This window comes from Ixodes scapularis, unplaced genomic scaffold (assembly GCF_016920785.2).
Source record: "Ixodes scapularis isolate PalLabHiFi unplaced genomic scaffold, ASM1692078v2 PGA_scaffold2__306_contigs__length_199485367, whole genome shotgun sequence".
Classification (NCBI taxonomy): Eukaryota; Metazoa; Arthropoda; class Arachnida; order Ixodida; family Ixodidae; genus Ixodes; species Ixodes scapularis.
In genome coordinates this window covers 150,410,100-150,423,111 of record NW_024609857.1, presented here as the reverse complement: position 1 = coordinate 150,423,111, position 13,012 = coordinate 150,410,100, and the positions used below count along the sequence as shown (strand labels likewise).

The 13,012-nt window shown below is 43.5% G+C and overlaps 1 protein-coding gene across 1 annotated transcript; it reads left to right on the top strand.

The window, feature by feature from the left end:
* Positions 1 to 530: 530 nt before the first annotated feature.
* LOC8032535 (collagen alpha-2(I) chain) lies at positions 531 to 12,761 on the top strand. The gene is made up of 6 exons (XM_029985139.3): positions 531 to 683; positions 1,414 to 1,731; positions 3,613 to 3,972; positions 5,418 to 5,939; positions 10,104 to 10,475; positions 11,606 to 12,761. Exons 1-6 carry the CDS (start codon positions 531 to 533, stop codon positions 12,113 to 12,115), a joined length of 2,235 nt encoding a protein of 744 aa, XP_029840999.2. The 3' UTR covers positions 12,116 to 12,761.
* The last annotated feature ends 251 nt before the right edge of the window (positions 12,762 to 13,012 follow it).

Genomic DNA, 13,012 nt, shown 5'->3' with positions numbered 1-13,012 from the left:
AGTTAGGGATAGGGCGCAAGGTCCCCCAAAGCTCTCTTCTTAATATTTCGAGTTGAAGTGTTTTTTGTTTTGTTTTTAACATATATCAGTATAATTTTATATACAATCTCAATCGGCCAAAAGCTAATGTGTTTTTTGTATACAAAGATATTGTGTGGGTTCGAAATTCCACTAAATGAAATCAACCATCAAAGTTCCCTTTGGAAAATCACTTCGGTTCGTTGCGTCATGGCTTTGATTTTGAGGCTGTGTTTACATCCCTATGACTCTTTTGAGACACTGGAAGCCCTACACAACTATAGACAAGAAAATAAGACGCGCCAAAACAGCACGCGCCAAGAGAGCATATGATCAGATTTACTCAAAGCGAAGTTTGAGTAAACTTCAATGAGTATGAATAAAATATATACCGCCTAAACTTCAGCGGACAAAAAAAAAGATCTCCAAACGTTTTGTGAATTCTCGCACACTGAGCTTCCTTTGCTCAGTTACAGTAATTAGTAGTCATTGATTTCTCATTCAGAACCCGAATGAATTTTTTAAGGTTAATAATACGGTTTTTATGTACTAATAAACTATCACACGTTCAGAGGACGCTACTACTGTGGCTGGTTGCAGCTGCCAGCGCTGAGTTTGTTCATGGTCCTGGTGGTTCAGGAAACGTCCAATTTCGATCGCAAGGGGTGAGTATCATTTTAACCGATTTATTTCACGCTGTACTGGTTACGCTGTACTGGTTACGCTCCGGGCACTCGCAACTTTGTTGTCTTGTAAATGTATCTTGAAAGTTTCAAATTAGGTCTAATGAAGTGTATTATTACCTTAAAAATGTCTGGAATCTAAATTTATGTTGTCAGCCATCAAACAATAAAAATGCCCACCAGTGAATAAGCCAAACACCTGTTCAACAAATGGGAAGCACTAAATATATCACCGATCGAATGCACACCCGCATATCTCAAGATATAATCAGTCAGCATCAACTCGTGTACCACATGGGGCGGGTTTCTCCGCTAGGGTTTGTAAGAACGCAAGAGGCAGCAATGTTGGCATGCCAGGAGAGTGATTATTGTCACGACATGTTGTAAAAGTAACTCTTCTACAAACCAATTTCCAATTCTAACTCAAGCGAAGTGTTTGGATACAACCCAAAAGAACAATATATAGCGTCTTTCCATTGCTTGCTCGAGCCCATAATGTAGTCTTTCTATTCTTTGACGTAAGAACAGAGTAAGTCAACACTCATTATGCATGTCGTGCTCCACACATAAAAAAAATAATGTGAGCCGACGCCTAAAAACAAGCCAAGAACCTTTCCTCCAACGAAAACCACACCCTCTTGAACACAGTTGTTGAATGGTAATCATGTTCTAACGTCTTCCTTTTTTCTTTCCGAACGACGACACCTGGAAGCCCGAGGGCTACAACTTCGGTTACAGGCATTCCCACGGCGCCGGGGGAGGTGCCTCCTGGCAGAAGGAAACCGCTGACTCATCGGGGAACGTAGTTGGCTCCTACGGGCTAAGGAACGTGGACGGAAGGTTCAGGGTCGTCAACTACGTCGCCGGCGACGCCGGGTTCAGGGCCGACGTTCAGTCGAACGAGCCCGGTTTGCAGGGTCCTGTAAGCGTTCCTCCGCAATGGACTCAACCTCAACCAGCTGGAGTAGGACAAGGACTTCCTGGCGTGGGACCCTGGGTTTCGCCTCAACCTGCATTCGGCCCGCAGACGGTAAGACAGATAAAAAGCGAAAGAGATAGGGTCACTGATAAGCTTAAAACACGCAGGGTGTGGCGAGTCCCCTTCATCTTAGTATCTTTTCTCAGCCAATGGGACTGCAGCATTAGCCATCAAGGACATCGTACAACCAATCACGAAGCAGGAAGCGTGAAGCTATTGAGCCACGCAGCGCGTTTCTTCAGTTCTTGTCGGCGACGATACCGCACAGGACGTCAAGATGCACCCGGGAATGAGCCGTCTTAAAAGACACCCAGGGGCACGAAATGTCAAGTAATTTTGAACCTCGAAAAAATTGAGATTTTTTCGAAACTTTGTAAACAGAATATTAGAAAAAAAAATTGCGCGTCAAGGACGACGTTCTATTTGAGTGTTACGTTGTGTCTCTCGAATGAGCTGGCTAAATTGGGTAGCTATAGACCTTCATGAAAATCGCTTTCTGCGTGCTGCCATCTTTGTCTGCTGGGCTGTGGAACGCCTTCTGAGCGCGCGCTGTGGGTCCGCTGTTTAAGTTTAAATGTCAAATATAGTGCCAGGCAATCATTTATTTTGGTGTCACGTTGCGTAGGCCTACTGAGCTACTAATTCAAGCAGTTCAAAATCAGAAACTTGACTTAAAAAACGCACGAACAAAATAATGTAAACATAACCATCAAATACTATGTTTGTATGTTTTAAGTATAATCTTTTGTCGGCTTACTCAGTCGCTAAATGAAGTGGTTCAGTGAGAGAGAGAGAGAGAAACTTTATTTTAACCGAAGAGTTGGAAGAGGGAAGAGTGGACAGAATCATTATGATATACGGTGAGCAAAAACCAAGGTCAGAAACAAAGGAGGTACACAACACCCAAGAGCTGATCTGTTCTTGTTTTTTATGTGCGCAATTTTTCACCGCGTTGAAGTTGAACGAGTCATCTAGCTGTCATCATTACTAGATCATGAACTTTTAAGAAAGGCTTAGATGAAACCATTGTAAAATAAAGGCTCAGAAAGCTATATATCATGCAGCAAAAATTACGATGAATACATTTAAGTTGTGGCAGAGGTAGACACTTAGCCTTGAAAGTTTGGTGAACCTGATTGCTTCAACTTCGCCGTAAGCTGGGTGCAAGACTGTTTCGAGTTAAGATTGATTTCTGATTCTCACCGACGTCGTCTCGAGATATCGGGAAGTTCCAGTTGAGTCACATCTATGAATTCAGGGACTATACATTCTTTCCTCCTTTACCGTTATCTCAAGTTTAAGTGTTCGAAAGCCACATCGACCTCTTTCTTCTAACAAACGCGGCGTCATTAATAGTACTGTTTTTAAACACCACCTAATACGAAAGTATGCGTGCTGAGGGAAAGACATTGTTTTATATAGTTTTATAGTTTTTTTACTTATTTTTATATTATACATTTATATTGCTTTATTGTTTTATACTTATTGTTTTTATATTAGATATTTATACTGTTTGATTATTTATACTCATTGTTTCAGCACGCAAATCCGTTATTCCCTCCTTATCAGTATCTGCGGCACAGAATAAGAGTTTTTAAAACTCGTCGTGATCAAATTTTGTGAATCATTATTCGAAATAGTTTATGAGTGGTCAATCAATTCCTCTGTTAGACTCCCAGCTGGATAATGCACACTTCTCACAAAAATCAGAAAAACCAAACAAAACATTTTTTTAAGGGTTTATATCCTAACGCAATGTTTCGTACTATAAAAACAAATGGTGCGAAGGTGCTCTGCATTTTTGTAAGGTCAAGGCTAATTTTTTTTTAACACCAATTTTGAAATTGATAATTCGAGGCTGGAAGACAACGTAATTTATGTCCTGAAACTTCCACATATTCACTTTCCCATTTTCCTTGTTGTTCTCTGTAGACAGGAGGAAATCCATACAGTTTCTCCTATGACGGTACCATTACCGGTGGTTCCTTCCACTCGGAAACCGGCGATGCGTCCGGTGTCAAGAGGGGCTCCTACGGTCTACCGGGCCGCACCGTCAACTACGTTGCCGACGCCGGTGGCTTCAGGGCGACTGTGACAAGCAACGAAGCTGGAGTGGACACTGCGCAGAGTCCGGCTGACGTGACCGTGTCTTCTGGATCGGGGGCACCCGGTCCTCCTCCGGGCGATACCCCTCCGATCTACCCGGGTCGCTACTTAAGCGAAGCTTCTGACTCTCGAGGGGCCGGTGGATTACCCGTTGGTCGTGGTGCAACGGGTCACGGGTCTCAAGACGTAAGTCTTTGACCAGGAAACGAAACGTTGTAAAGCTTATCTTTATAGCGCAAAATATTTAGATTACGAACGTTTTTTTTAAATGAGCATTTATTCGATGAGCTCTTGGCGCTTTCATGTCCGTAACTAGGACATCCCTGCAGCGTGGAGCTTGCTTTGGCCGATTGAACGCTCCACTTGCAATTGGCAACTGCTTTTGGAGCTATCGCTTTCTTCAGGGTGCGCCTCAGCTGTAGCAAAGCGAACTGCGCGTATTATGAAAGCTCTTGCTTGATGATTTTGTGTCGGGATTTGTTGCGTCCGACATGGTGGGCGCAGCAAGGTAAAATGCCAAGAGCAAGGTACGAGGATGTAAGACGAGAACGCCGGGCCCCGCAGCGACAGAACGGCAGTCCTGATTACACGGCTGCCTACCGGCAGGTCAAGTGCCAGTTCACGAACAATCCGTCCGGTGCGGTGTTTAATGCGTTCGACTGACAGATTTTCGGGTGGAAATGAGCCAAGGCGTTCTAAATGTACTGCAGTTTGAATGCATTTTGGGAAATGCCAAAAAGGTAGGCAATGTTTCTTCTGAAGCTGGATTTATCTAAGAAAAAGGGCCGTCTAAAATGTTACCCGGAATAATCGTGAAAAAATGTTAGTCGTTCCACTAGGGGACCTTGTCGTTGGGCATAAAGTAGTTTCGAAATAATATGTGGATGGGGTAAAGTGTTTCCTGAAATTGTTTTTCTTCGACATCTTATTCTGCGACACATTTCACCTCGGTATAGGGCACGGAATAATATTATTTTCAACAATGAACTATGAAATAAAGTACGGTAAACTGACTTGAGCTGACCACTTTAAGTTTGAATGCGTGCTGATGTCGTATGAGCGTTTCCATGCTCCATTAACAATTTTTGCTTTGAGAAGCTATCATACATTAATAAAAGTTGCAGTTGGTCACATGCTTAACTTTAAAATAAAGACTGTTTGACTAAAAAAACTGCGGTTAAAAAAGCTAGAAAAAAAGGTACAGACGATTTTGAAGATGCAGCAGGGCTTGCCAAATTGTCATTGAACGCACAATATTTTTATATCTAAACTAGCCTTTATATAAAGAAAAGAAGAGAGTGATTAATTCTGTACATCTGATTGTCCCTTCGCGTCTATTGTCATTACAGCGTTACGCAAGAAGAACGTCAAAGAACGGAGCTCAAAGCAAGAAATGGGAACATGATTAGTCATGCCCTTCGCTGAGCTGTCCATAACTATGGGCATTATTGAAGCTAATTCTAAAACCCGAAATCAATCAAACAACTTACCCTAGCTAGTGATAAAAAAAAAAGAAGAAACTCTAACCGATTTTAAATAAATATTGATCCCGTCATTCAGAGTTGGCGACGTGTTTCAGGTCCGACAGAGCCAGGTAAAATCCTATCTTCCACCTCTCCTTTTACTTCCAGGCCTGGAAACCATACGACTTTGCATACGGTGAAAGCCTGGGACCTTCCCAGAGGGAATCCGGCGATGCCGCCGGTAACAAGAAAGGCGTGTACGGCCTGAAGGACCCCGATGGCAGGTTTCGCACAGTCAACTACGTCGCCGACGCTGGCGGCTTTCGAGCCAGCGTCCAGACGAACGAACCCGGCGTGGATGACGCCCAGAGTCCCGCCGACGTGGCCGTCAACAAACAATCTCCGCCGGCCGGCGGCGTGGCGCCGTATCCTTCTTCGGGTGCTGTACATGCAGGATTCCCCGGGAGTGCGGCTGTGATAGTACCTGCGAACCCTGCTTCAAACTTTCCCGGCGGAGCCGCATTGGTCCCGTTGGGATCTCCGCAAGCTGGCTTTCCCGGCGGTGTGCCGCTGGTGCCATCTGGATCGCCTCACGCGGGAATCCCTGGGGTGTCTTCGGTCCCGTGGAGTGGAGCAGGTGGCGCTGCGGTGCCCGGTGGGCCGGCCGGGACCGGGTTTGGTACGCAGGATGTGAGTGGTGGCTAAACGCCGGTTCACCCATTTGGGTTCGACTATGCAGAGCGCGTTGAAGATCTGTTGTATACGCTCAACACACAGGCGCCATCGATTGGGCAGCCCTGGAACACTTACAACCTGCGCATTACTTGACTGGTGGTTTTGCAGTGTTGGTGAGATCAAATTTACGCATTACTAATGAGAAATAGTCGCTTATAACGTTGTAAGAATCGTTTGAAATCCACGGAGATAACAGATATATATATATATATATATATATGCAGACGCAGGTCAAGTGTTTCAAGGCTTTCCGATAGATGGCGTCTGTGTGCCAATGTGTTAAGCGGTCAAGAGGGATTGTTTCACGCTAAAAAAACGTCAGTTTTGGTTGCGTTACATGCCAAAACAACGAGGGGAATCTGGCACGCCCCAGCGGAGGACTGAGGATTAATTATGACCACAAGGGGATTTTTGGATGTGCTACCGAAATCTCGGTTACACGGCGCCCTCTCAACTGTAAGCCTCCGTCAGATTGCGGACACTTCGGCCGGGATTGGGACCCGCCACCTGGGGATACGCAGGCCGGCGTTTTGCCTAGGAGCTACCGAGGAATCTATCCCAAAACACTTGGCACAGTCTAAAACAACTATATGGAACAGCCTTAACGTTTCTACTTTGTTACTTAGTATTAAATTGCTGAAAATCCACTAAGACTGTAAAAAGTTGTTCCTTAATTTTTGTTGGACAGCACTAGGAAAAAATATGTTGTCTTGATCTCAGTAGTACAATAGGCGGCAGTCTTTTCATTACATTCCTTTTTGTGCCACACGATCGCTTTCAGACAATCCCTGTTACTCTAATCTAAAAGCAATACAGATTCGTTGTGGAAAAAAAAGGTCAATATGCAGGCGAGCTGGTGCGTTTTGATCAAGATGTCTAAACCCTGGGACTGGAAAGGAGATGGGAATATATATTAAAGGAGACAGAAGAAAGGTGACCGACAAACACCTATAACTCGGCTAGATAAATTCATTTTATACAACGCTTTTAAACCATTCTCAAAAAATCGTTCACAAAAAAAAAAGACTTTGTCTTAAAGGTGTCTTTTTTGGCCTTCGTCTATATCTTGAAGTTTCCTTTCCACACTCAGGGTTTAAACGTTATTGACACGTTGACCGCTTTATCTGGTGAAGACCTTTATAGCAGCAAGTTAGATATTCTTGTACATACTACTCTCACCTTCCGACTACAAGCATCTATCTGTTTCCGGGTCCCGAAACCATATACCTAGCGTTCCGAGACTAAAATTTAGTATACTTTGCTCTGTTGATTTTGTTGAGGTCTGGAAAAACAATTTTTTGCTTTCGCATTTACTAATTTTGCTCAAGGATAATATTACACCTGGTAGTTTTACACAACCTTATGACCTTGTGTGAGATGTTGTTAGTTCGAAGCCTTTGTTCAATCGCGATACATTGAAATACGAACGGAGCGCGTGGCTTTTTGTACACGCTGCGCAGCTTGGCGACGGCCTAGGGAAGGTTCCACATGCGCAGTAAGGCCAGAGAAACAAGTATTCGCGTCCAACTGTGATATGCCGCGAGCATCGCTCAGTGTACAAGCGCATTGGCTCGGCGCTTCAGATCGTTGTCATGGCGCGCCGCGGCGCCGCCACAAAGCGTGTGTGTAGGCGTTGTAGAAGGACATTAGGTGGGGAAAGTGAGGGCCAATAGTATAGGCGCACGGGGCGCATTTGTCACTGGCTTTCCTCAACGTTGCCGCAGCGACAACCTCCGCTCGCCTACGTACCACGCAACCGCGAAGATAAGTGCTAAGAATAGATAAGAAGCAGCAGTCGACTTCATCGCGACCGGGCCCCTAGCGCAACGACGCGCCAAGTCAAGCGCTTACACACCGAGCGATGGTCCAAAGTCACCACGTCAAGGCATATCATAGTTGGAAGCGAATCCTCGTATCTCTCGCCTTAGTGAGCGTGAACAACCTACCCTAGCCCGTCGCCAGGCTGCGCAGCATGTACAGGAAGCCACATGCTTTGTTTTTCGTATTCGTATTTCAATGTATCGCGACACAATATTGATGAAGATGCTTGTGCAACTAAGTAACAGTTGAGTCATTCTGTTCTCATCTGACCGCGTTTGAAAATCAAGCCGCAGTACGCGTCTGTGCTCCGTACTCATATGAATACAATGGAAGATAGTTAACTTGTATTGTTCTATATTTAGAATACACGAAAGTGTAACAAGAAACTACATAAATGAAAATAAAAGAATCGTTATTAGGCGACGTGAACAAACAGGATCAATTACCTAGGCCCTCTCATTCACACGTTCATGTCAACTGGGCGGATACGCAGTTGAGCCTGATACAACGGATATTAGCAGGGCAATTGCTTATAAGTAAATAAGTATGCACAATGCGTAGGTCAATCAATTAATTTCAAGCTTGTTGTTCGCGATTCCGCTTGTCCCCGAGCCTTATTCACCTTAAAATGGGAAGTGCCTTTTGTGTCGTTCATGCATTGCACGTATGAACCTTTTAAAACCTCATACTCTTTTACTACCGGAGACGTGGTTCTCAACCATCTGCAGTTGGTAACTAACCAAAGGTGAGGAGTGGGCATTGGGAATATTAGTGGAGACCAGAATGTCAGAGGAACGATTTCGATAGAAAAAAAGCAGGTTGATAAACGTCTTCGCCATTTTTTTACATCAATTCTTCTAGTTCTAAGGTGTTTTAACATGGCAGCTGGTGTTTTTCTAGTGTTTTATATAAAAATAAACCGTTCCGGATCAGGAATAAGTCATTTTAACGTGAAACGTTCTTTGGCTAGTTGCTCCAAATTTCGTGAAACCGTGGCCTGTGACGATCCGCTAGATTTAGCGGGAAAATTGACGTCATGAGACCTCACCACCAATCTAGTTTCCCCGCTAAATCTAGCGCGAAGAATGAGGTCAGATGACTTCGTGTCACGCGACCTACGCACATATTCAGTTTCCCTGTAGATTTAGCGGGGAAAATGGTGCCACACGACTTCATATTACGTGAATTATACTAAAGTTCAGTTTCCCCGCTAAATTTAGCAGAAACATTTACGTCACCTGACATGATGTCAACTGAACTACACTCAAATTCAAAGTCGCTGCTAAATTTAGCGGGGACAGTGACCACAACGCCAGTTCAGTTTCCCTGCTAAATTTAGCGGGGAAAATTGTGTCACATGACTTCGTGCCACACGAACTATACAAAAAATTAAGTTTTCCCGCTCGATTTTACGGGAACGTAGACTTAACGGAACGTCAACCCCAACCCAGTTTCCCCAGTAACTTTAGCAGGGAAAATAATGTCACATGACGTCATGTCATGATACTTATGCTCAAATTCAGTTTCCCCGCTAGAGTTAGCGCGAGAATTGACGTCACGTAACCTACACCTAGATTCAGTCTACCCGCTAAATTTAGCGGGAAAATTGACACGTGACCGGCCGCAGCCCATCATTTCTCATACTACGTAAACACAGGCTCAGAATATCGCTAAACGTTTCTGCCGCAAACACGTTTCACGTATCTAACACAATTCCCTAGCAATTTCACATACGATTGTTGCATTATGCTTTACTCTTGGTAGTCCACGAGTCTACATTTCTGAGTGATGTGCAATGTGACATTACCATAAAAAAAATACATTTTTGACCAGATATCTACTGCGCTTTTGACATACGACCATATACCGCCATTGGTACTGCTGTGTGTGCAAGCGTGTATGCGAGCCGATAGGATTCGCGCAAGTAGATTCGCATTGATGTGCGAGAGCGTTCAACTGGCTGCGTATGCTAATTCACGTACACTGTCATTATTGTTTGCTGTCTGCAAGCTGTCATTGTATTCGGCTATTTTTAATGTCGCACGTAGAGTTCTGCAAACGACACAATCATGCCAAACAATGCAAACTGAAATATGAAGAGATATGTTATTTGGTGACAAAAGAATCGATGCTATTTAAATGCAACTTTTACTTTATGTAGCTGGTCTAAAATTTGGGAACATTACAGAGTTAAGTTTTCTTCCGTTGAATACGCTATTTCATAAGTACATACCAATATTTCACAATTTTGAAAGAAAAAAGAAATTCATCACTTTCCCACGCTTGTTTGTTTTTCAGGCTACTGGAGCCTATAACTTCGCTTACGGCGATGATCAAGGGATAGGACCGTGGCAGAAAGAATCGGGAGATGCTTCCGGTAACAAGGCAGGCACCTACGGCTTGAAAGACAGCGACGGTCGTTTTCGTACCGTGAATTATGCGGCTGGCCCGGGTGGTTTCACAGCGGGCGTCCACACCAACGAGCCTGGCGTTGACGGTGCTCAGAGCCCAGCAGACGTGAGCGTGAGCAAGAGTCCTGAGCCAGCAGGTCTTGCGCAAGGGGTCTTACCGGGACAACCTGGGCTTCTTGGAGCTCCTGTGCTTGTACCCACGTCCCCTGAGTACCCCGGGGCAGGAGTCCCGGTTTCGACTGGATATGGAACGTTCGATGTGAGTTGTAACTTTGCAAGAAATAGGTGACGGCTTCATTATTGGAGAGGCATGCGAGGAAGGATGCTGTAAAATTGAACGCAGTGTAACTGTCAATATTTTCCCCTCAACATTGTGATATATACATATGAAAAAAAACGTGTTCTTGTCTTTACAGTTGTATAACCTGACTGCAGCTTAACTTCGTTCACACTTAAGTTCAATAGAAGAAATTTCTACTTATGCCGAGCTACCACCGTATGAGTCCTTTTACGTACAGAGAGGTATCAGTTTGCGCTCAAAGTTCTTGGCGCAGTCGGTTCACAAACTGTGATCGTAAAAGAACGCAACAGACTGAAGCCAAATATAACCCATGTTCTCATAAATTTACTCTGCCGGAAATGATTTTTTTTTTGGACGGGGAGTTATAAATATACTAGAATCCATAGAACCCCAGTAACAGGAATAATTCAATTTTTGACCCTAGTGTCCATGCAGAGGCAGGGCATATGTTAGGTGGAAAATATCACATAACATGTATTCTGTCTAAAATATTGGCCAGTTCACGCGGTCCTGTCTTTGCCGTGTAATAAATGAATAAAGTATTGAGCTTCCACACAGAAACAATTCTGTACATTGGCTAAAGGAGGTTCTCTTCCTTAGATGAACAACTTTCGTATGATGCTTTGAGATAAATATGATGGGATACGTTTTGTGAATACGCTCATATCCTTAGCCATTAGTCCACAACTTATATTTAAAAATTGGAAGCAGTAATTATTTTAAATATGTCTTGAACTCTTTTTTAAAAATCTTTCTAGAAGCATTTACAGCACGACTGACATGCACGACGTTTTGCGAATGCTTAATTTTATATTTAATTTAAAAATGTATGAATATATGGTTTTCTTGTGACTCATGCTTTGAACCAACTCTTGCATTCAGAAATAGCTATAAAGAACGACTTATTCAGAACTAACTGTTAGGTTTCATCTATTTTGGTATGGACACGGTCTCCAAAGTTTGTCAGCTCTATTTGTATCAATGCACAATCAAATATATTGCGGAGAACAAATAGTTTATTTGACATTTTAACATTTATATACGTACGCTGGGAGTCGGTTCTTATATTATATTATTAATCTATACAGGCTCCTTCTGGGTCGTACAATTTCGGCTACGCTGGAACCGCCGGCGGAGGTTTCCACACGGAATCAGGCGACTCCAACGGTTTCAAGAAGGGAACGTACGGCCTCAATGGTTCAGATGGGCAAATTCGAACTGTTCACTACGTCGCAGACGCTGGAGGATTTAGAGCAAATGTGCAATCCAACGAACCGGGTGTGGATTCTTCCAAGAACCCTGCTGACGTCAACTTTGGTCACCCCGGTGGTGCGATTTCTGGTGTGTCGTTAGGACCCCCTTCCACCGGGCCTGCCCTTGCACCGTGGGCTCCTGCTCGGTCAGTTCCGTGGAACCAGGTTCCTAATTCAGTTCTAGGTTCTCCTGCGGTTCCTGCTGTCACTCCACCGCAAGGGCCATGGACGGCACACTCTTCCGGACCCTGGTCTCCACCCTCGAATCCAAGACCCGGAAGTTTCTTTTACAAGACACAAGTTCTAGGACCTCAGCAGAGCTTTGTCAAAGTGCATCAATATTAAAAAAAACGCATGGCTCTTTTTGTAATATCCGTGGCCAAAGCGAATCTTTATGCTACACATTCTTGCTTCAATTGAAGCGGCGGCAAAGTGAAATGCTCTACGGAATAAACGAATTGGCGCAGGTGGTTATTCGGGCTGCTTGGAGGAGGGTGTTTAATTATTTTGTGGTATTTCAATTACATCGGTTTCGAGAAAGTGCGCATGATTTGATGTGTGTCTTTTTTCACGAAAGATTATTGTTATGTGTGTGTTCTTGTGACGAGTGTTCAGAAGTATTGTCTTATTTATGTGCCTAACTATGCGAAAGAAAAGCCAATCAACTTTTATTTTTGTGTTGTAAGGAGTGAAGTCTATTATGATGAAGGTAACACGTACCATACCCTCTTTTTTATTTTCATCTTGGTGGACACTGTTACCAAAACGCTCATTTTGTACTTAAAGAGTGAAAGCGTGTAACTTTGAAATTACGTCTATTTTTGTGACGTATCATATGTAGAAGTGTCTTGCCCCTAAAAATAATTCGATGTATTTTCTTATACGCTTGTTGCAGAAAACAAACCCCCCAATATTTGGGGAAGTATAAGACGTGTTTCTCATCTTGTGTTGTAAAACATGCTCGTGAAAAAATAAATAGGAAATTATTTCAGCTCATTTCAATTCTTTGCTGAGCCTTGTTACAAAAACGTGTACCCGGTTCATTTTTTTCCGAATCGACTACGAAAAAGCATACGGTAAAGCTATATTATCAAGCCAAAATATTCTACCAACATATAATTTCCACCAAAATATGCGGAACCTTTTATATCGGCTTCGAATAGTAACAGTGCCACATAAACCGCGGGTTTATATTTTTTATAAACTATAATTCACCGATTACTGTTTAAACTAATCCTATAT

Excerpts from the sequence above, each read along its gene's own strand:
- LOC8032535 (XM_029985139.3), top strand. The coding sequence starts at position 531 with ATGAATTTTTTAAGGTTAATAATACGGTTTTTATGTACTAATAAACTA. Across the intron at positions 684-1,413 it reads TCCAATTTCGATCGCAAGGG|CCCGAGGGCTACAACTTCGG; the intron begins GTGAGTATCATT and ends GACACCTGGAAG. Across the intron at positions 5,940-10,103 it reads CCGGGTTTGGTACGCAGGAT|GCTACTGGAGCCTATAACTT; the intron begins GTGAGTGGTGGC and ends TTTGTTTTTCAG.